Below are 22,450 nucleotides of genomic sequence, written 5' to 3' on the forward strand. Positions count from 1 at the left end.
CCCGTTTAACCCGTGGGTTAAGGAAGCCGGGTTGAGTTCAACCCACTTTTAAAAAATTTGAATTTTTCTCAACCCAACCCAGCTCAAACCCATGGTGAGCCGGATTGGCTCACGGGTTGAAACCCATGACATCTCTACTCCTGAAACATAATGAAATTAACCAAACTAACATTATGATCAATCTTGACAGAATAATGAATCATGAATTTCCCTCATTTAGATTGACCAAATAAAAAAAATAGAAAAAAAAAAACTTTTACTACCACTTTGATTTGACGTAAACTATAAACTCTTTCTAATTTAGAATGGATAATAATTTTTTGATTACTAAATTTTGACAACTTTCTCTTATAATTTTAGATGTCATTTTTTAAGTGATTTTTCATTTTTTTTTTCATTCTCAATATTCAAAAACCACTTAGAAGATGACACATCATATTATAAGAGAAAGTTGTTAAAATTGAGTAGTAAAAATATCATTGTCCAATTTAGAATTAACGAGACCCGCTTTTACTTTTTTCACCCTATTTACTTCTCCACTTTAGAGTAAATAACAACTTGTTTTGGGTAAAAGTTTTGGTTTCTGCACCAAAAGGAAAGTGTTATAGTTTTTCAAAGTAGACTAGCAATAATAGCCGGGAAAACTTCACCTTATCAACAAAACTCATATTAAGACCCTCTATTTTGTTTGATAATTAAGTTTATCAACAATACGAACAATACGTTTTCTTAATATTATTCATTTTGTGAACACTTTCACATAGATTTCAATTTGTTTTTCTCTCGCTTACTTTTTTTTGTCTGGTTTTGTGTGGATGCACATCAAGAATATCTCTTATTTGACAGACAAAAATTACCTTTAACCAAGAATAAAACCCTACGTATGATTATCAAGTGGATCTCTATGTGTTTCACAACCTTTTCAAAGATTCCTCTGACGACATGATGTTCAATCCTTAAAACATTTTCTGTCAGTTAATGGTTGTAACACACAATCTCGGAAGTAATTAAGATCATTCGAAAGAAATGGTTGGAAGATTGACAATTAAACACAGAATTGATCAAACAAAGTCTTTTATTAGAGCTATATAGAGTTACGAACATAACAACTCCACTTATAAGTACATAAAACCACCAGGGTTTTCGCATCATACGTTACCCTAGTTCTTTCACCTAATAATTTCATACACTAATTAATCTCAGTAACTCCTTGCATACATATCTTATGCATAACACACATATCTAGCATTCATTATACTCATCACACACTCCATGACTCATGCACATGCATATATATTTATATATACAGCAATATGATGCATCTGAGCAACATTAATTTCCTCCAAGACCACCATAATCCTTCCGAGGTATGTAATGGTGATTAAACTCCTCACTCACCGTACGTTGTCCAGATCCTGGTTTTCCATACTCCTTTCGAGGGATTTGATGGTGACCACTATCCTCAGATTTATTGCTCAGTTCTTCCTTCTCCAATTTCGTCATCAGTTTCTTCCTATCTCTAGCCACAGAAGAGCTTGCCAGCAGCATCAACACTACCACTGTAGTAACCGCAACCTTCATTCTCTTTAACACTAACTGGATCAATTTTTTTTCAGCCATACACACAAAAAAAAAGGTATAAAACGAGTCTGGATAAAATAGAGCTGAAGAACAATACATAAAAACTCAGCTGATAATTGAAATTCGTATAAATCACACACATAAGAAACTAGGTGCATGTTGAGTTAACTTACCAGAAGATGCTATGGTATGAACCCTTTTTGATCTTACAGGGAGAAGAAAAAGAAGAAGGTTGAAGGAGCTTAAATAGGGGGAAATGGAATGTGAGATAGGGAAATGCGAAGTCAGTTTGAAATAATAGCTTGGTGGGGTTGAAACCATTGACGTTGAGGAAAAGATTAAGTGCGATGGCCATTAAATTTGTTAATCAAACAAATTTAATGATGATATGCTTGTCTGTTTTTCTATGTGGTCTAAATAGGGAAATTCCACCTAATTTAAGGAGCATTAATTGGACATGTAGGTAGAATTAAAAGTTCAACTTGATTGAATGTTGTCGGGAAACACAAGTAGAGAATCATCATGTCAAATCTACCTCATTAAAATGACCAGCAATAAGAACGCTTTTACTGTTAAGCTTATTTTAATATTTTGTTGTAATGATGTTTGTAACAATGGATTGACGCTTGGAGAAATATGTGGTTTTAACGTTGATTGGATATAGGATATTTCGTGTTGATACACGTATTTAACGGACATTAGTGCTTTGGTATAGAGCAGAAAGAAAAAAAAATTAAGTAAGAAATTAATGAGTGAAAATAAAAACTAAAATAACTCTTCTACCTTTAGAAGAAAAGAAGAGTGTAACTAATTATTTGGTTAGCATGCATTTAATCTTTTATGTGTAGTCCAACATTTAGTTAAAATATAATCTCATTATCTTTTTCTTTTAGTACGTGGCCATATTTGTTTTGGTTTTACAACACTCGAGTTTATCATATTGATCATATATGATGATATTTTTATATTTTTACAATATAATTTGACATTCATTATCCGGGTCCTTTACATTGTATTAATTTTTCTTTTTGCAGATATTTTATAAAATTAAAGGAGTTTATTGTAGTTTTTCTTATATATTTTATAAAGTTTTCCAAAATAATAGTCGTTTTTTTTTACAAAAATAGTGATTTATAATCATTTATTTAAAAGTTTATTTGTTTTAAAAAATTTAAATACAAATATATTTTTTAATAAATTTTAATCTTAATTATATTAGAAATAAAATCAGAATAAACCGTTGATTTTGTAACTGAGTTAATTTTATTGATTCTCCTCGCCTTTCATTCTTCATATCTATGGTATAAATTATAATATCTTCAACGCAACGTGAGGGTTAAAGATCCCGTATTAATTAAAGATAAAACTAAATTATACTATTTTTAAAATCAAAAATAATTTTGTCACTGCATCATCAGAGATAACTACATTCATTTTACAATTTTTATATTCAATACTTTAGTTTATATTTTAATTAAATAACTTAATTTAATATATTATTCTATTAGTTATGGCTGTTGTAAAGATGTAGAAACACAAGAGGTGTCAAAAACATCTATTTCCAATAAGCATTCCTAAAAAATCTCAACGCCTTCGACAAATTAAAACATTTATGATAATATGTAAAAGATGCTTCTGCCTTAGATATTCTTAGTTTGTATAGGTGACAACTTTTTTTTTAATTTGAATTTTCTACTTTGTTTTCTTTGTTGTTCTTCTACTGTATTTTTATAATACACTGATTATCACTAATTATAACTTTTTAAAATATATTAAAAATATATTTAAAATATCAATGCAGTATAATTTTAATGTCGAATAGAAGATGGTAAAAAAAAAAAACGAGCAAAAAATCTAGATTCCTTTTTTTTCCTACCACAATTGTTTGCATAACCTTGCACATGTCCCTTGAATTATAAAGTTGACTTTATTTTTGTCATTATATATCTTAAAACGTCCATTCACTAACCATAATCTTAACCATCTTAGGATTATAATCATCCTCCATCTGTATGCACTAACACTGTCTAATTATTTTCCTCACCAAAATGACTTTTCTATATGACAAACTCATGTACCAAGCACAAATATAACTCTTTTTTTCACTCTACCTTTTACCCACTTCATGAGCATTATAATTTTTGGAAGAAAACTCAAATGGAGTTTCTCATCATGTGCTTCGAGATACAAATAGGTTAGACAAAGTTAAATTTTAATTTGTTGAAGCTAATCCTACTTGTTTAACTATCTTAGACATTTTTTTCTAAGACTTGAGTGTGAGCTACATAAATGTGTGCTAAGAGCTATGAGTTTAAGTGTCCATTGTGTAGTAATTTAACACAAAAAATAGCGATGAAAATAAATCAAGTCTTTAGAATTTTCTATATATAATACAGTCCTCTTTCTAAAGATAGTGATTATGGAAGTATATCTGAAAATCATAAATCCTAGGAATGGAATGACTAAATTATGTTTTGGTCGGTGAAAAGTATTTATTTGAATATTTATACAATTATTTTAGAAAGCATAAAGATAATATGTTATGTTTATTAAAATATTTTATTTATCATCACTTTAAAACATTTAATAATGCAATACGATTTTTAATAAAGTTTATATTTTTACCTAAGAAAGTTATTTTCCCATCTCTTCCATAGTGGAAATGGTCTTTTTCCAAGGTAATTAAACTCTAGATTATGATCGTGAAGATCATATAATCATAAATTATGGGATCGTAAATTTTTTAATTTTTATAAAAACATAATATATATATATATATATATATATATATATATATATATATATATATATATATATATATATATATGGAAATAAAATCAATCATTTTGTCAATATTTATTTAAACTAAGTTTACAAAAGGAAATAGGGTAGAGTTTTTAGTTGCTAGTAAAGTACGTCATGCTTTACTAATAAAATAATTATCGAATTTTTTGGAAGTAGAAATTAATCAAATTTTATCTTTTAAAATTTTAAATAATATGCATGAAAATAATTAGTGTAATAAAGTATGGGAATATAAAAGAAATTAAAATAAAATAATATATGGAAAGTAAATTATAATAACTTATTACTTTTTTGTATATATTAAAATGTAATAAATTGTATCCATAATTCTCAAGAAATTTAATGAGAAAAATATATCAAAAAAACAATCTATTATTGGTCTTCATAAATAGCATTTAAATAAATTTCTTTATACAAAAAATAATAAAAATTAACGTTATTATGTTTCTTTATACAAGAATTAATAAGTACTATCTATGTATGTTTTGGGTCTATTATGGTTGCAAATTTGGAAAATTATAGTTGTACTAAATTTTAATTGGGAAGTGTTATGATGTGTTGCAACAGAATTTTAGATGTATTGATTTCTAATTGAGAAATGAATTTTAATTGTATCAATATTTAATTTAAGGGTTAAATATGTTTTTGATTCCTTGAGTTTCAATGAATTCTGGAGTTAGTTCATTTCAAAATTTTAGACCAATTTAGTAATTCGTTTTTTAAAATACGTGAATTAAGTCCTTTTAATCAAATTTTGTTAAGTTTATTTGACATTTCGAATGTGTTTCATAATAGTATTTGACTTAACATCAAAACAAAAATGTGTCAAACAGTATAAACAACTCAAATACAATCATGAAATGCATACGAAACATCAGATAAACCTAACAAAATTTGATTAAAAGGACTAAATCCACATATTTCGAAAGATGAAAGACTAAATTGATCAAAAATTTTGAAATGGACTAATTTCAAAATTCACTGAAAGTTAAGGAATGAAACACATATTTAACCCTTAATTTAATGAGGTGAGAGTGACTTAGTGATTGAACAACACAAGTAACAATGTAAATTTTAATTACATCACCTTTTAGTAAGATTTAGGATTAATTTTAGCTGAATTTACTCAGTGAAGAATATGAAGAGGTAGTGTAACAGAAAATTTTTAAAAAAAATGACAATTTACACTATTTTACGATTTTGTTTGATGATCCTACCGATCCTACTATATTATGATTATGTAGGATCTTACGAATTTACGATAGTTTTGACTACCTTGATTTTTTCTGAAATTTTAGTATTAACTAGATTTAATTATGTTATGTTTTAAGTTCATGATAAATTCGAAAACTTTCAATTGAGTTCCTAATAAATTTTTATGATCTATTAAGTCTTAATAAATTTAAATATTTAAAATTTTCAATTGAATATGTTTGTAATCTCTTTTATATTAACTTAGTAATGTAGCTAGTTGTTAAGTGACTGACATTGTTATTATTTTGTCATGTCATATTGTTGAGTCTTCGCTATATGTAATTTTATTATTTTTAAAATTTTATAAATTATGATTTTATGATTTATAATTTTATTGTTATATCGTCATATATTTTGTTGCGTGACTAACATGTTATTATTTTGTCCTGTCACCTTGTTGAGTTTTTGTCACATGTAATTTTATTATTTCTAAATTTTAATAAATTACAATTTTATGATTTATATATTTATAATTTATCGTTATATCATTATATTGTTATGTCATCATATTGTTATATCGTTATATTATCATAATGTTATATTGGCATATCATTATATCATTATATTGACATATCATCATAACATTATATCATCATATTGTTATATTGTCATATCGTGTTATCGTTATATCGTCATATCATTATATTGTCATATTGTTATATCGTCATATCGTTATATCGTCATATTATATATCGTCTTATCATTATATTGTCATATCATTATATTGTCATATTGTTATATTTGTATATTGTTATATCGGTATATTGTTATATCGTCGTATTGTTATATTGTTTTATCGTCATATCGTTATATCGTCATATTTTCATATCATTTTGTCTTTATATCATGTTATCGTTATATCGTCATATCATTTTATCGTTATATCATATTATCGTTATATCGTGATATCGTCGTGGGGATATATCGTCATATTATACTATTGTCAAATTGTCATATTTATAAAATTATAAAATTATAAAATTTTAAATTATGAAATTATAATTTATAAATTTTTAAAATAATAAAAATATATGTAATGACAATTGAGCACAGTGATCTATCAAGATAATAATCACGTCAACCAACTACATTCTTAGTAAACAAAATAGTTAACAACTATAAGTCAATTAAAAATTTTAAATTTATTGAGTATTCAACGGATTATAAAAATTTATTAAAAATTTACAAATCTATAAAGAATTTCAAATATAATTAAACCAAAAAAACTATTACAGTAAGATGTTGTTTCCGAGATCGTTTAAAAAATAAACCAAAGATGGATAATATAAATCCAAACGCTTCCTTATAGATAAAATTTGTATAATTATTAAATCATTTATAATAAGATGTTTAAATATGAGATAAATATATCCTTTAATAGACATTTAAGTCTGTGTCGAAGATGCTTAAAATTTAAAAAGATAATAGGTCAGGTTTTAATATTTTAACAAATTTACTATTATTATTATTATTATTATTAAATATATAATTATATGTATTTAAATTGATCTACCAAATAGTTATAAATTTTAATAGTCTAAAACATGATATATTTAGCCAAACGAAAAATCTAACCTATTTTCTCACAACCAATTATGATATAAGCTGGATGACTTCCATGAAACAATCTAACCTATTTTCCACAACCTCGTTTTGTCGTGATCCACCAATGTAGTGAAAGTATCATCCATCATCTTTAACACTATGCATAATCAAAAAGTTTCAACCAACGAATTTAGAGGCAATCAGAAAAATGTGATTGGGATGTTTTTGGTGACAAGACAAGGTATATATGGCTCTTTATTTAATTAATTGAATGATTCTAATTTTTTCATAATATTATTTTATATATCTTTTATGATAAATCAGTGAAAATACATGCGTCTATATATTAAATATTCATTAATTACTTATTAAAGTACATTGATATTCATAACAGCCGTTATTATCATATGATCAACAAATTTTAAAATAATTATCTACTTGGTTTTTCTTTCTCTTATTTACACAATAGTAGGGATAATTACAAACAAAGATGATTCCCACGAATCCATCCGCGTGAACGGTATTCACGTGATACAAACAGAGGATATAAGACATGTGTACCAAATTGACTAAACATTATCATACTACCTACGAAGCTTTCCTATTTTTCTTTTTCCTATGTGACAATGTTGAAAAAAAAATGAGATTTATTGTTGTTGATTGTTTACGAGCCTAACCAATTGTAGCAATCAAATTACACACCCTAAAAAGAGGATTAGAATAACAAGTGGCTAACAACAAGAGATATTAATGATAGGTCTTTCGAAATATAAATAATTAATTTTTAAAATAGTTGTTGAATAAAAAAAATAAAAAGATTTTTGGAATAGGTTAAAAATAAACTATTGTAAAATAATTAATTTTTAAAATAATAAATAAAATTGGAAAAATAAAAGAAGTTTTAAAAACTACCGGTAAAGATAATAGATGTTTTTATAACGGTTAAAAATAATTATTTTTTAAAATAATAAATAAGGATAAAACTAAAAAATAAAATGTGGACAAAAAAAGGAACTATTTTTATATATTATTATAGATATATTGTTATATTAATAAAATCTTTAACCTAAAATTTTAAAACAACAAATTTATCGATTCTCTTCTACTAAACTTTTCATCTCTATCATATAAAAATTTAATCTCATAATTAAATTTTCAACAATAATTTATTGACGATCAATCTTCAAACAGAAAACAGACATCGAATGATATTTAAATGTGCTAGGAGTTTTTGAAAAGGTTTCTTCACATAACTCTAATTATAATTTCATATGCAGGTGTTTTACCATATTGACTATCTACAATCATCTCCTGTGTTTAAATTTTTATTAACTAATTAAAAATCATCCCAAATAACAGTTTTTACTATGATCCTTTTATATTGTCAGTTTATTTCAATTAAATTATAAATGTGATATATTTTAGAGTTTAATGAAACAAATGGCAGAACATATACGATGAAACAATTTTATATTGTCCTTAAATTGTCACTAAAATAGATTTTAGGGTAATTATTACAGAAGCCAACAAGCATACAGCTAATAATAGTCTGTATGATCCAAATAAAAATGTAAAAGCATGACTTTCTCTCTCCATATTTTAAGTTCAACGTATTTTCCTATAGAAAAAATATTAATAAACTTTTATTTATCAAGACTATTGTAATCCTTTTTCTTTCAAATTAAATGATTGAAAGACGAATTTAGATTTTCTGCCAAGTTTTTTTGTGTTGTTTTTTTATTATGCATTCATAATATACTAATTACAATTAATTTTGACATTTTAAAATATATTATAAAGATCTTTAAAATACCAACACAGTGTATTTTTAATTGTCTGGACTGATTCTCGATTTTTTTTTTGTCCTGTTCTTCTACCGTGCCTTCATAATACACTGATTACAACTAATTTTAACGCTTTAAAATATATTAAAAAAATATTTAAAATACCAACACAATGTATTTTTAATGCTCAGCAAAAAACAACACAAAAAACAAACTAGTAGAAAATCTAGACTCATGAAAGACATTCAAAGTATTTACAAAACAAAGCAAACATTTTTTATTATATTAATTACAGGCATACACTATCCCATGAAGCATCATATATATATATATATATATATATGAATACCAACCCCAGAAATTCATGCATACCATATTGACATGAGGTAATAAGAACTATCAGGATTTGCATCATATAAATGACACCTTATAACGTATTCTTTCATGCATTGTTATGCACGTAGAAACTTAGTAGTTACTAATAGTAGCAACGTAAAACATACATATCAAACATATGAATTGCAACACTACACAATAATTATACAACCAGATATATGAGATGTAATCCTTGATGTTCTAAGCATTTCCTTGGGGACCAGATTGACCGAAGTCCTTATTACGAGGGATCTCATGATGACTCACTGTGCGTTCGCCTGGTCCACCTGTTCCAGGACTTTGATGAATAGTAACATCACTATAGCTGTTCACAGGGATTTCATCATGTTCAACATTATTATCACCATTCATGTGTTCTTGCATCTTATTCATACCCATACAACAATTTCCAACCATCACAACAACAACTGTTAGTGCAATAACCACAACCCTCATTCTCATATTTCTTCCTCACTCTCTGCATAATTTAGTTACTTAGTTAGCCACACACACACAAAAAAAAAAATCAATCATGCGAGTTCATGACATAAAGCTTATGTATATGTACATGTATGGTTTTAAACGAAGAAGACGAAGAGAGAAATAATGAGTGAGTATATTTAGGTTTTATGAAAAACAAGATGTGTATTATAGTTTAGTGAACGCACCAGATATATAGGTAGATGCTAGGGCTATATTTGGCTTTGAGATTTGTATGATATCTAACACGAAGAAAGAAGAAGGTTGAAGCTACTTAAATAGGGCATAGCTAAGCATGGAATGATAATGGTGATATAGTGGTGGGGTTGTCACCAATGACGTGTGAGGCAATATTAAGTGCGATGCCCATTCAAATTCGTGACCAAACAAATAAAATGATGACATGTTTTGTCCAATTTTCTATGTGGTCTAAATAGAGAAATTCCACCTAATGCTAGGGCATTCGCAATATAGGTTATAGTATCTAATTTGGTATGATGGCTTTTTTTTTCTTCGTTTTAATGGTATGTCCAACTTGTTTGAATTGTGGGAAACACAATGAGGTGAAGAATCATATCAAATCTACCCATGGAAAGAAAAAGTGAAGTAGAATTTAAACGGTTATGCTTTGAAATAGAGTAAGAATATGTGTTTCATAAATTAACAAATATATGCTTTTGTGATATATATATTCTCTTCCCTCAAAAGATATATCTACCTATTTAAGTTATTAAAATATCAAAGTTATATATATTTCTATTTTACTTTTGGATAACATTATCTAATTATCTCATGCTTTTCAAAATATTTTGATTAACTTAACATGATATAAAAAGTTTTCAACAACTCACTAATGATTCAACCAATTGCTATTGTATTAATATAAAATTATTTTTTAGAAATTGGCATTTTTAATTAACCAAAAATATCTATATAAAAGGTGCACTTGAAGTGTTTCTATCAATAAGAATCCTAGTATATGTATAAAGAAGAACTAAGTATTATATTATAATATAATATAATACTTTATGTTTGTATTCCAATTATTCACACTTTCTGATACATACATCATAAAATATGATTTTACAAACGGATTTTACCTATATGAATTTTAGAATTTTAATTGTCGATAAAAATATCATTGGTCATGGATGTAACGTCCCATTTAATTAATAAACGTAATTAAGGAAACGCCACACACAAATGATACTATATAGTAGTCTTGGGGTTCTTAACCCAACCCCTGCAAACTAGACACACCACGATGCCGAAAGAATACAGTTGAAAAGGCTAATCCATACTGGTAGAGAAAGTAAAGCATGATGTGATACATGGGACAAAGCCCTAAAGGAAAACCAAGATCCAGCCCATGCAGATCATGCAGCGGAATCATCACCTCCATGTTGTCCGCGGTTGTTCCTCGCATCTGCTCACACCAACAAGTTGATAATCATCGCAAGAGAGAGTACCACACAGCAGAACACACAACAACAAAAGTAGAGTAAGCTAAAGCACAAAAGATTTCATCCATCAAGTCCGATATAATTTCACAGTATCATACACTCACTTCAACCAAGCATGTTATAACTCATCAGGCAATACACTACGACTCGACTCGACTCATCCGGATACATATAACTTGGTCGGATTCAGCGGATGCTTGCACTTGTGGTGGATACCTCTGCTCACCCCCGAGCTATGTGTTACAGTGTTACAATAAATCAATTTCCCTCACCACAAGGTTAGCCCTTAGAAGATTTCAGGCCTCCTGCTACTCTCACCACAGGAGCCAGTCCGCTCTAGGTGAGACTAATTGACTCCTTAGAGTGTCAGAATGCAACCTTACCTTGAATCCTTACCTAGTTATACAGATGGGGCACCACCATGGACACTCACACTAACAGGGGCCATGGAATTACGTCCCGACCACTGAAGCACAACCCCGAAGGTCTCAGCTAGAGACCCCAAGGAATTACACGCTGACACAGACCAACAATCATAAATCAGCAGTATGGGAACATTAAATCATGTTTACAATTTCATACCAACCCCTGGAATTAATTCCTCATACGTATCACATTTTGAATCCATACCACTGGTTATCACCACCCCATGAGTCTAGGGCCTCATCTCATATCAATACCATGTTACTTTAATTCCAATCCACGTACATAGAATTCAACTCATCTCTTTATCATGCCATATTAATAATGCCCATCTCATTTAGTTCACATGCCAATTCTCATACCAAACCAATCATCTATAATTCATGAATCATGCTACGCATACATAATACTCCATTATGCACATGTCTCTCATCACAACATTCATACTCAAACCAATACCAATCATCCAAGAATAAACAAGCATCTAAATACAGCACTGTCTCGTCCAGCACCTCGCTCAGGCTGAAGGGTCTCGCTCAGGCGAGACATGCTCGCTCAGGCGAGCCCCCTTCGCCCAGGCGAGGGCTCAAAAGGCATCCAGAAATCAATGCGGGATCTCGCTTAGGCGAGACCCCTCTCGCCTGAACGAGATACTCGCTCGCTCAAAAAGAAGAGTGGGTCGCCTAGGCGACCTTTCGCGTAAAAAGGGTTTGGGCGAGCCCCTGTTCATCTCGCCTAGGCGAGACTGGCCCGCTTGGGCGAGATTCACAGGTCTCGCCACTGTTTTCCTGCAACAGTTCCTCGCTCCAGCCCAAACAACATATTCATACAACAGTTTGAAGCGTTCAGAACCAAAATAGCAACACACCAACCACACAAACTCGAAATAACAGCCAAACAATGAAGGAAACAGGACATATGAGTAAGGTCTTAGCTTCCCTACCTGGAAAATGACAAGCACGAGATCTCGCCCTCCTCTAAACAACGGAGAACGACAACACAAGGGGCGACTCAAGGTAATGGAGTACAAGTCCTCTTAGCTCAACGTGACAGTGGAAGCAAACCCTAACGGAGAGGGTTGACGGCTGCAGTCTTAGGTTCTCTGAAATGAATGGAAAAAATGAGACTTAGGGCAACTAAGATTGATTTTTATCTACTGGGCCAGCCCTTAGGCTCACTTACAAGGGCAACCCTTTTAGTTTAGGGCTGAAAGACAAGGAGCAATCTTAACGGGCATTACCATGGATCCGTTATAAAAATTTATCAATAAATTATAATTTTTATTATCAATGAAAATATCTATTAGATATATTCATAGTATCCATCGGTAAAATTTATTGATAATTTATAATATTTATTATCGAGAGATATTTTTATTAGTAAATTTTGTCAATAAAATGAGCGCCAAGGTTCCCCCTTTGGACATTGACCATGTGATAAAAATTTGTCCATAAATTTGTTAGTAGTTGAAATCTATAAATCCATCAGTAATTAAAATTCAACTGTTGTTAATTCAACTTTTGTCAAATTTGTCAATAAATCCATTGATAACTTAATTTTTGTCAAATCTATTAGTAAATTCACCGATAGTTGTATTTTTTATATTCGTTAAAAAAATAGTGTCAATTTTCTAACTAAATTTCACGAAATAATTGTTAAAAATTAATTATAAGTGAGTGAGAAGAAGAAAAGAAGAGAAGAAAACGGAAAAGAAGAACAAGAAGAAGGAGGAAAAGAAAGAAGAGGTGGTGGTGGTAGCTACGATGATAACAATCACGGTGACTTTTAAGGTGATGGCGGCAATGATTAGTGACGGTGGTGGAGGAGGAGAAACAGAAGGATCACTATAAGAAGATATCTCATTAGAAACCAATTTTAGTAATCAAAAGTTGTTAGTCACAATAGTGACCAATTTAGATAGCAATTTACAAAATTAAAAATTATTGGTTACTAAAATAATTAATACTATAAATAAAAAATTATAATTAATCACTAAATTGGTCACTAATTAATTAGAGACCAATTTAGTAACTAAGTCATTTTGATAGCCAAAATCTGGATAAGTAATTTTCAGGAAGTAGGAAGAAGAGGAAGAAGATAAAGAAAAAGAGAAGGGAAAAGAAGACCAAATTTCAATATTTACTAACGAATTGTATCATCAGTCAAAATTCAACAGGAATTACCAATGAATATGTACCGATAGATAATTACTAACGTATTTAGACTATCAGTAATTACTAATTGATTTAATAACTAATTGATTTTACCATCAGTGTTTACTGACAATTTTCTACATCAATAAAATTTATTTATGAATATTTTATCAATAGATTTTGTTTACTATCGGAAAACTGTCTTTATTGTTAACTTATCGATATATTTTGATGATTATCGATAGAATTTATATAACTATAATTATTAAAAAAAATTATCGTCTCACTTTTAAAAAATTTTGTAGTTATTTTATTGTTAGCACAAAATCATAAACACGTCTCAATAATGTCAACCATGAGTACGAGAGATGAAGATAACTTCACGCAGTTTTTCATTCAATAGCAAGCAGGGGTTCCATCTTGCTTTGCTACGGTTGGTTTTAACTTTTACGGAGTTTTTTTTTTTTTTTTTTCATTCTGTGATGGACTGTGAGCCAATTACTTCGTTTCAAAACTCCAAAATAGTGCATAAGATTATGTAATTAATAAGTATGGCTTTAGTCAAACTAAGACTCCTCATCTTAAAAGCGAGTGAATTCATTTTTCCAGAAAAGCGTATATTTTTGGAAATTAATTCACTGAAGCACAACATGCTCCATAATTAAGGACACGACACGTGCTTGTACAAACGTCCATGTTTAAACCACACATATGTTGTTGGTAGAAAAATGGCAAATTCTTGTTGCTTGCTAAAATTGCAAAGATACATTGCTAAAGATGAAAGAAAGTGTCTCCATTGACGTCAAAGTAATGGTTTTTTCACATTTGAATATCCTTGACCCTTTCTAAATTAACTTTCGTACCCTGTGGTTGTCTTTAAATATAGCACGCTTCTGATCTTTCGTCTGCATCATTCCACATTCAATTTCATCGATCAAATATCATAGCAAAAAAGCTCTCAAACGTGTTGAATAAAATGGAAAATCTTACCAAGCACGCTGTGATTTGCAGTTTATTAACAGCACTTGTTTTTTCATCATGCCCAATAACAATGTCTCAAAGTGGTGAGCATTTCTTTTTCTTGGTTTTAATTACTTTCTCGTTCTTAATTGCATGCATGCATGCATGCGTCAAACAAATCGAGTCACGTACATACATAAAACACATAATTTCTGGGTTTCTGATAGATTTAACTGATTTCTAGGGTTACCAAAATATAGGGCAGAATGTAAAGAAGTTTTCAAACTTATCATTCATTTCATAAGATTAAACCTGTTTTAGAACATTTACGGAAAGTTTTTTTTTTTTTAACTATTAATTGATTTATTGTTTGGTGTCAGATTCAGAGAACGAGTTTACCTATGATATGAAGGGCAAGACAGGACCAGATAAATGGGGAGACCTAAAACCTGATTGGAACCTGTGCAAGATGGGATCCATGCAATCCCCAATTGATTTCTCGAATGATAAGATTGAAAAAGTAACTAATTTGGAAGAACTTCAAACCAACTATAGACCATCCAGAGCAAGTATTAAAAATAGGGGCTACGATATCAAGGTTAGTCAATACCAGAAATGTTTAATGATATTTGCTATTGAATTATATTGTGCTCATAATTTCTTTTTGTTTTCCCTTTACCAATTTTGTTTGAAAGTAATTTTTGGTGAATATAGGTGGAATGGCATGGGGACAAAAGCAGTGTAAAAATTAATGGAACTAAGTATAGACTTGTACAGTCTCATTGGCATTCTCCCTCTGAACATGCCATTGATGGCACAAGGTACAAACTAATTAAACCCTAAAAATATCAAAGTTTAAGTACTTTAACTGAATATATATATATACTATTACTTTCAGGTTGGATCTAGAGTTGCACATGGTGCACCAAACTCCATCAGGACAAATTGCAGTGGTTGGAATAATGTACAGGGCTGGAAGAGCAGATCCTTTTTTGTCATCGGTACATTGATTAAGGATGTCTGTCACAGTGTCTGGAATTCTCTGTTATGAGTTAACCCTAAATTTCTTATATATACTTTGCACATCTTTTCTAGTTAACGGAAGTTTTAGAGGCCCTTTCTGATAAAACTGGAGCAGAAAAAGAAGTGGCTGAACTGGATCCTAATCTGGTTATGGAACGCGCAAGCGCAGCATTTTATTACAGATATATTGGTTCTCTCACATCTCCTCCATGCTCTGAGAATGTTGTTTGGACCGTCTTCAGAGAGGTCAATTTGCTAACAAATTCATCATTTAGCAGTATTTGCAAAATTTATTGTATGATTTTTCCTTCAAATTGTATATGTACTCAAATCAATCTTGTTATTCATCAGGTGAGATCGGTTTCTCAGGAGCAAATCAAAATGCTTAAAGAGGCCGTTGAAGATGTAAGTAACTATATGTATTTTTTTAGTACGTTGTATCATTGAGAATTTAAGTGTGAGTTTAAATTTTTAAAATTTGAATATCCTATAAGGATGAAAATACATAAATCTCGTTATTTAAGGTTTTAGGATGAAAATAATCTCAGTCTTTTATACGTGAATTAGACTTTTGTTTCATTAGTATTGTATTGAATTAGACTTTTGTTTTATTAGTATTGTATTTATCCGAGGAATATGGGACTTGAAAGCCATCTTTGCTATCAAAGCTGATGGTTAGTTTTGGTATTATGTGTGTTCAAACTCCAGCAATTTTTTCATTTAAAGAAATATATGACATATATAATTTGTTGAGAAGTCAAAATTGGTATCAACTTTTCTTGTTTTGTTACTGCACTTTAGAATGTCATCTTACAATTTTCTGGCACGGATGGTTAATTATGTTCTAAACTTTACCTGCACTTTAATTTGCAGCATGCAATTTCCAATGCAAGACCGTTGCAGAAATTGAACAACCGCGTAGTGCAGTTCAATGATCCCGAAGTTAAAGATTAGTGTTTCAAGGCATTGACGAGGACAAATACATAAATTATCAGATTTTGATTTCAAGTTTTGGTGGGAGAGAGATTTTTCTGATGCACTTGGTCTGTTGTTATTTTCTGATGTTTATTTCATGTTTTCGGGTATATTCAGTTTAATTTTCATTTTGTTCCTATACATGATGTTTTTTGATGTATATATTATTAGGACCAAGAGTTGGGCAGTGCTTACATTATAGTTTCAAAAGGTGAAGAACATTTATCTTTTTATTCTGATTAATTATCACAAATTATACTGATATAACTCACGTCGATTATTATGTTATCAATATTTTTCAATAAAATATTATTTTTAGTAATCCAACTATTAATAAGGTCAGATTAATGTTATATGTACTTTCTAAAACTATCAAAATCGACTCCAAAGTCAAGTCCAATTCTTAAATTGAGGCCCATAAGATTGGGCTTGGTGTGAGGGCCGGTCTATTTCTTGCTGCTGTGAGTGTAAAAGGCTTTTACTTCATGTACCTCCACAAATTTTCAAAATGACTATTTTACCCTCTAAAAAGTGAGTTCCAGAATATATGTATAGGAAATTTTCCGGAACAGGCTTTTCAGAATTTTAAGTGTAAGATTTTGGTAACGAAATTTCCAAAACAGAATTTAATAAGTGCTCCAAAGACTAATGGAATCTGCTTTTCTAATGTCCTCCAAAGACTAAGCGCTCAGGTGATGATTCATCTCTGTTCAACGACAAAGATTGGTGACATAACTGAAGGCCAATTCAGAAATGACAGCAAAAACATTTCATTATTTACTTTACAAACCAAAGATGTATCAGTATATCTATTACTATTTAATAAGTACAAACAAGAGGGGCAAGTAAGTAGCAGAACTGATAAGGTAAAATATAACAAATATAACTATTCTCACATTTCACAATTAGCATCTTAGCACACATTTTGGCTAAACCATTTTTGCAAGGACTTTCATGATATCATCCATACTTGGCCTACGCAAAGGATCATCTGCCACACAATCCTTTGCCAGAAAAGACAAACACAAAGCCTCTGGAAGAGAGTAATCCTTTAGATTAGGATCCATGAAACTCCTTAACCCTTCAAAACAACCACCTTCACTGGCCTCCCCCAACAAGAATCCCATGGAATCTTTCATCTTTTTCCCATCAAAATTGTCCCTTCCTGATATCAGCTCAAGCAACACAACCCCAAATGCAAAAATGTCAACTTTTTCAGAAACTGAGCCATGTGAGAGGAACTCTGGTGCCACCAATCCTTTGGGAATCTCCACAGTATCATTGCTTTTTCTGAGTGTGGCACTAGCAGCCAAAGCTCTTCCAACATCTGCCAGTTTCCCCCTACAGTCAGCTGTTATGAATATGTTTCTGCTACTGACATTCATGTGAGCATAGGAAGGAAAAGAACAGCAATGTAAATAGTAGAGACATGTCGCAATATCAAAGGCAATTTGTGTCCTTTTGTACCAGTTTAGAGCATTGCATCTATCAGATAAGCACTCCCTCAAACATCCATTCTTAGGCAACTCAAACACTAAATAAGACCATGAATCATTGCTCTCACCATAACAGACACCAAGCAAGTTCACAATATTAATGTGGTTGATCTTAGAATGTAAATCAATCACCTTTTGTGTGTCTTCCAACCTCATCCTCTTCACCATCACCTCAACATCATTGACTCTGCCCTTATAGACAAAGTCACCTCCTCTACTGATGTTGTTTTCTTGACTGAAATTCTTGGTTCCCTTCTGAATCTCCTCTATGGTGTAGTTGAGTAAGTAGTACTTTATTCCAACAAGAAGATCCGGGGACAGGCACCAAGTTGTGTTGCTTTTACCCGTTTGTGTGGATATCTGAGAGCTTCTAGTTGGTGACCACAAAGTGAGGGAGTTGGTCGTGCTGAGGGAATGAACAACATCAATTTTTCTCAATCTCTTTATGTAAAATCCGCTAGCAAGCAATGTTATGAGCAACAAAAATCCGATGACAGACCCTGCAATGTACAAATGTGATGGTTTTGTGTATTGTTGTGTCTTGTCCACTGGATTTGTTGGAAGAAAACCTGGAGGTGGAGAAGGAGAGTCAGGAATATCAAGTATTCTGATTGGACCATCCTCTAATGGAACTAGAACAACTGTGTTAGGATAAACAGTTGACATGGAATTCAATTTATTCACTGCATAAAACTCTTGTGGTGAGATTTGAAATTTTTCACTCACTTTGTCAGGATCATCATTTGCTATAAGAGGGTACGTGACAAGGTACTTCACCTTCTTGCTCCAGGTGGAATTCTCACTGTTTGGACAAACACATATGAGAGGTACATGAAGCTCAGAACCAGCTTCTGGTTCATTACCTTGTGAGAGGTTTTCCTCAGCCAGTGTGAGACGACTTAGCAGCCCTTCAAAAACACCACAAGCAACCTCGGAAAATGTTGTGTTGTCAATGACTTTATAGCTTAACCTGGTTTGATAATACGTGCCAGAGCAGGTGCAGTTAACAGGAATAAGCACCTCCTTACCTTGTTTGAGTACAAGGGACAAAGAGGAAGATACGAGGTTGTTCTTCAGAAGCACCTCATCAGAGCTCTTGTTGAAGAGCTTTGAGACACTAGAAATGGTGTTGAAATTTTTGTTAGCTCTATACACCACGAATGTTTCGCATGAATCATGCGTTGACTTGCAGCTGTACCTTGTTCCTAGCCCAATCTCATTCGAAGTACAATTGTTTTGGTTGTAAGCAGAGCACACACCTAAGCAAATCCATGCAGCAAACCACAGATGAAGCATAATTTTGTGCACAAGTACAAGATTTCCCATGAAGAGATTTCTCAGTAGTCACTGGTATAATATGTTACAAAAAAAAATGCAGGGGAACAGAAGAAGAGGATGCAAAATCAAAGTGATAATAAATTAGATCACTCTTGAGCTTGATTCATATGAAATAGAGTCATTCATTGGTAAAGGATGTTATGATTATGACTATGATCAATGAATGAATTACTTGGCTAGCCTCCAAATGTATATGACATTAGAGATCATGGATATTTGACTAAAAACGTAATCAGAGTTTGTCAACATGCGTGGTCAAATGCATAAATGTGTAAGAAGCCGGCAGAAAAATCAAATGGCTACTTCAGACTAAACTTTTATATATTGTGTAGTTGTTTTATGATGTTTGTTCTATTCCTTTCTACTTGTTTCTTACCAATCATATTCAATATCTTATGTGTTGTTTGTCACTGTGTCAGAAACTTTGGCCCTTCCTCTCATTCACACACGTTGCAGATTATCAATCAGCCAATGATCAATAATAGTTTAAAAATGCCAAACCAAAACCCAATTGCCAGAAAAATATGAACTGCACAATAGGTTTATTCTTCGTTTATATCAGATCAACTAAAAATTGCAGAGTATTTTATACTTTTTTTTCCCATGTACATGTTCAACACAATGTTCTGTTGATCAAGTATTATTTTAATAGAATCAAAAATAACAATTTGACACCCCACACCGTAAAATGATCATAAAAAAAGTGAATTTTTATATTTATAAAAAAAAAAGAGAGTGAAACATAGTGTCCAAATAGATGTAAGAACTTTTTTAGTATTAAAATTTCTTATTTTAATTGTATAGCATTTTAATACTATAGTATTTTAATACTGAAGGAACCGAACTAGTAATTATATTAAATAGGGTTTATCAGCCATACAAGTAAATGACTGCGTTCACATTATAAATAAATACTAGTAAAAATGCAGAGTAATAATAAGATAACATTATGTTATTTGCTAAAAAGCTTCGAAGGTCATGCTTTTATCCATGAGGGTGCACATCATATATAAAGGTTATAATATCTCTTTGTGATAGAAAATATTGAAATAATTATTGGCGTGAATATATTCATTTAAAATGACAATTTTTTTAATGATTATCTTTTAAAATGATATGATGACAATTTGAGATTTTGGGATCACTTGTAACATTAACTTTTTTATTATCCATCATCATCGATCGACAGAGAAGAAATGACAATCGAAAGAGAATTTAGTTATATTATCTTTAGGTATATTTATATTCAATAAAAAATGTTATTTATAGTTATGTTTAGTTTTAGGTATATTCATATCCATTTTTGTCTAAAAGAAAATATTTATTTGCAAAAAAATTTCTTACGCTTTAGTTAACAAGAAAGTGTTAGAATCTAAAAATAGAATAATGAGTATTCTACTCCCTAAAGAATTTTTAGGTTTTGAATTCTGATTCTACTCCCTAAAGAATTTTTAGGTTTTTTTTAAAAAAATATTGTTCATGTTTTCTCTCTAGTTTTTTTAAGAGATTTATTTATCACTTTTCAAAAGTTTCCTAATGGCATTAAAAGAGAGAAAACCATAATTTGCCCATCATTTTTGCATTTAAAGTAAGTTTTTATTTACTCTTTTACTTGGGTGGTGTGTATATTGTGTTTAAAAGATTGCGAATTTGTTTTGCATACAATGCTTCATATAATTTGCATGATGGGCACTTTTTACATTTTTGCATGGTGTCTTCTATTTATAGAAGTCCTACAAGAATTGTTATTGATGATATTCTTATGTCAATGACTTTCATATTATGTTTACCTCATATGGACACATTCTTCTATAACACTTAAATTTTTGGGTGATGTTGAGCATACATATTCAAATACTTGGTTTTTAGTGTCAAAATCAATCTTGAAATGTTTAAGTCAAATCTCGTAAACAATATCATAATTTGCATTTTTAGTAGTCAATATTTGCATGTAAGTTCCACCTACTTCTTTTAAACTTGCATCTACTCTCTATGAGCTTTACTTTGTCTACTTTTGGAGTAGTGTCTATTATCATTACCTTTCATTTGACATCTTGCATTTGGTTTCATCTAGCACTTCTCTTGACTTCATCTATGTTTTGAAGATGTCTTCTTTTTAATATTTCTCTTAACTTCATCTAACATTTGTGTTAGACTTAATCTAAGTTTTTTTATGGTGATTAACACTTTAATAAATTTATTAACTTATTTCGTACTATGTAGCTTTCTTAGACACATCGAAATATGGATTTATTTGTTATCATAAAAGTCATAGGTGTGTATAATAATACTTTTAAAGTTAGACTTGTGTATAATCTTATAAAACTCATTTATTAATAAGTGTGATAATAACTTGTATAGTACGTTCCACCAGTGTAGTAAGGGCTTTTGGTCCCAATTGTTTTTGATATTTTGCCCTGGTTCCAGAACCGAGACATATTAGAGCAAGGCCAAAAGGAGATGACTTTTGGCCTTAGGTGTGAACCGAAGCCATATAGCTACTCTTCTGTCTTGGTTCTAATGTGAACCGAAGCCATTCTGTAAAAAATCTGAGCTCGCATTTCTAGCCACGATGGCTCGCAACGGCACATATGGAGCTCTTGCAGCAGCGGTGGTCTTTGCGCTGGCCTCCATCTGCAGCGGTGGCTCAGGCGCGTCCGCAGTGGAGGCGTTCTCGTCGTGGTAGCGCGTTCGTGGTGGGGCTCGTGGCTCGCATGCAATGACTCGAGGTTCCTCTGTCGTGTCAGTTCTCGTTCGTTTTCTGGTATGGTGGGTTACGATGGTAAAGACATTTC

General features: G+C 30.8%; 3 protein-coding genes and 1 long non-coding RNA gene across 5 annotated transcripts; 1 reads left to right on the forward strand and 3 right to left on the reverse strand.

Annotated features, from left to right (window-relative positions):
- Positions 1–1,057: 1,057 nt before the first annotated feature.
- On the reverse strand, positions 1,058–1,980 carry LOC114168933. Of its 2 annotated transcripts, none has more exons than XR_003600790.1 (2): positions 1,755–1,980; positions 1,058–1,596 (listed from the first exon to the last, which is right to left on the reverse strand). XR_003600790.1 is itself a non-coding variant. In XM_028053914.1 (2 exons), the coding sequence occupies exons 1-2, from the start codon at positions 1,900–1,902 to the stop codon at positions 1,333–1,335; spliced, it is 408 nt and encodes a 135-aa protein (XP_027909715.1). In that variant the 5' UTR covers positions 1,903–1,917; the 3' UTR covers positions 1,058–1,332. The 2 variants fall into 2 exon arrangements, 1 of the variants encoding a protein (XP_027909715.1); XM_028053914.1 differs by having other exon boundaries at positions 1,058–1,592; positions 1,755–1,917.
- Positions 1,981–9,424: 7,444 nt separating this feature from the next.
- Positions 9,425–10,073, reverse strand: LOC114169138. The gene is made up of 2 exons (XR_003600830.1): positions 10,013–10,073; positions 9,425–9,822 (listed from the first exon to the last, which is right to left on the reverse strand). It is a non-coding gene; the product is annotated as an uncharacterized LOC114169138 (long non-coding RNA).
- Positions 10,074–14,747: 4,674 nt separating this feature from the next.
- On the forward strand, positions 14,748–17,083 carry LOC114168204 (alpha carbonic anhydrase 7-like). The gene is made up of 7 exons (XM_028052941.1): positions 14,748–14,927; positions 15,204–15,421; positions 15,538–15,644; positions 15,722–15,824; positions 15,919–16,092; positions 16,198–16,251; positions 16,720–17,083. Exons 1-7 carry the CDS (start codon positions 14,840–14,842, stop codon positions 16,798–16,800), a joined length of 825 nt encoding a protein of 274 aa, XP_027908742.1. The 5' UTR covers positions 14,748–14,839; the 3' UTR covers positions 16,801–17,083.
- A 484-nt stretch (positions 17,084–17,567) lies between these two features.
- Positions 17,568–19,843, reverse strand: LOC114168804 (lysM domain receptor-like kinase 4). Its single transcript, XM_028053761.1, has one exon. It carries the CDS (start codon positions 19,641–19,643, stop codon positions 17,751–17,753), a length of 1,893 nt encoding a protein of 630 aa, XP_027909562.1. The 5' UTR covers positions 19,644–19,843; the 3' UTR covers positions 17,568–17,750.
- Positions 19,844–22,450: the final 2,607 nt, after the last annotated feature.

This window comes from Vigna unguiculata, chromosome 11 (assembly GCF_004118075.2).
Source record: "Vigna unguiculata cultivar IT97K-499-35 chromosome 11, ASM411807v1, whole genome shotgun sequence".
Lineage (NCBI taxonomy): Eukaryota > Viridiplantae > Streptophyta > Magnoliopsida > Fabales > Fabaceae > Vigna > Vigna unguiculata.

Coding starts and splice junctions, on each gene's coding strand:
- LOC114168804 (XM_028053761.1), bottom strand. CDS start 19,643: ATGGGAAATCTTGTACTTGTGCACAAAATTATGCTTCATCTGTGGTTT.
- LOC114168204 (XM_028052941.1), top strand. CDS start 14,840: ATGGAAAATCTTACCAAGCACGCTGTGATTTGCAGTTTATTAACAGCA. Junction 14,928..15,203: donor AATAACAATGTCTCAAAGTG/GTGAGCATTTCT, acceptor GTTTGGTGTCAG/ATTCAGAGAACGAGTTTACC. Junction 15,825..15,918: donor CAGATCCTTTTTTGTCATCG/GTACATTGATTA, acceptor CATCTTTTCTAG/TTAACGGAAGTTTTAGAGGC.
- LOC114168933 (XM_028053914.1), bottom strand. CDS start 1,902: ATGGTTTCAACCCCACCAAGCTATTATTTCAAACTGACTTCGCATTTC. Junction 1,593..1,754: donor TCATACCATAGCATCTTCTG/GTAAGTTAACTC, acceptor TGATCCAGTTAG/TGTTAAAGAGAATGAAGGTT.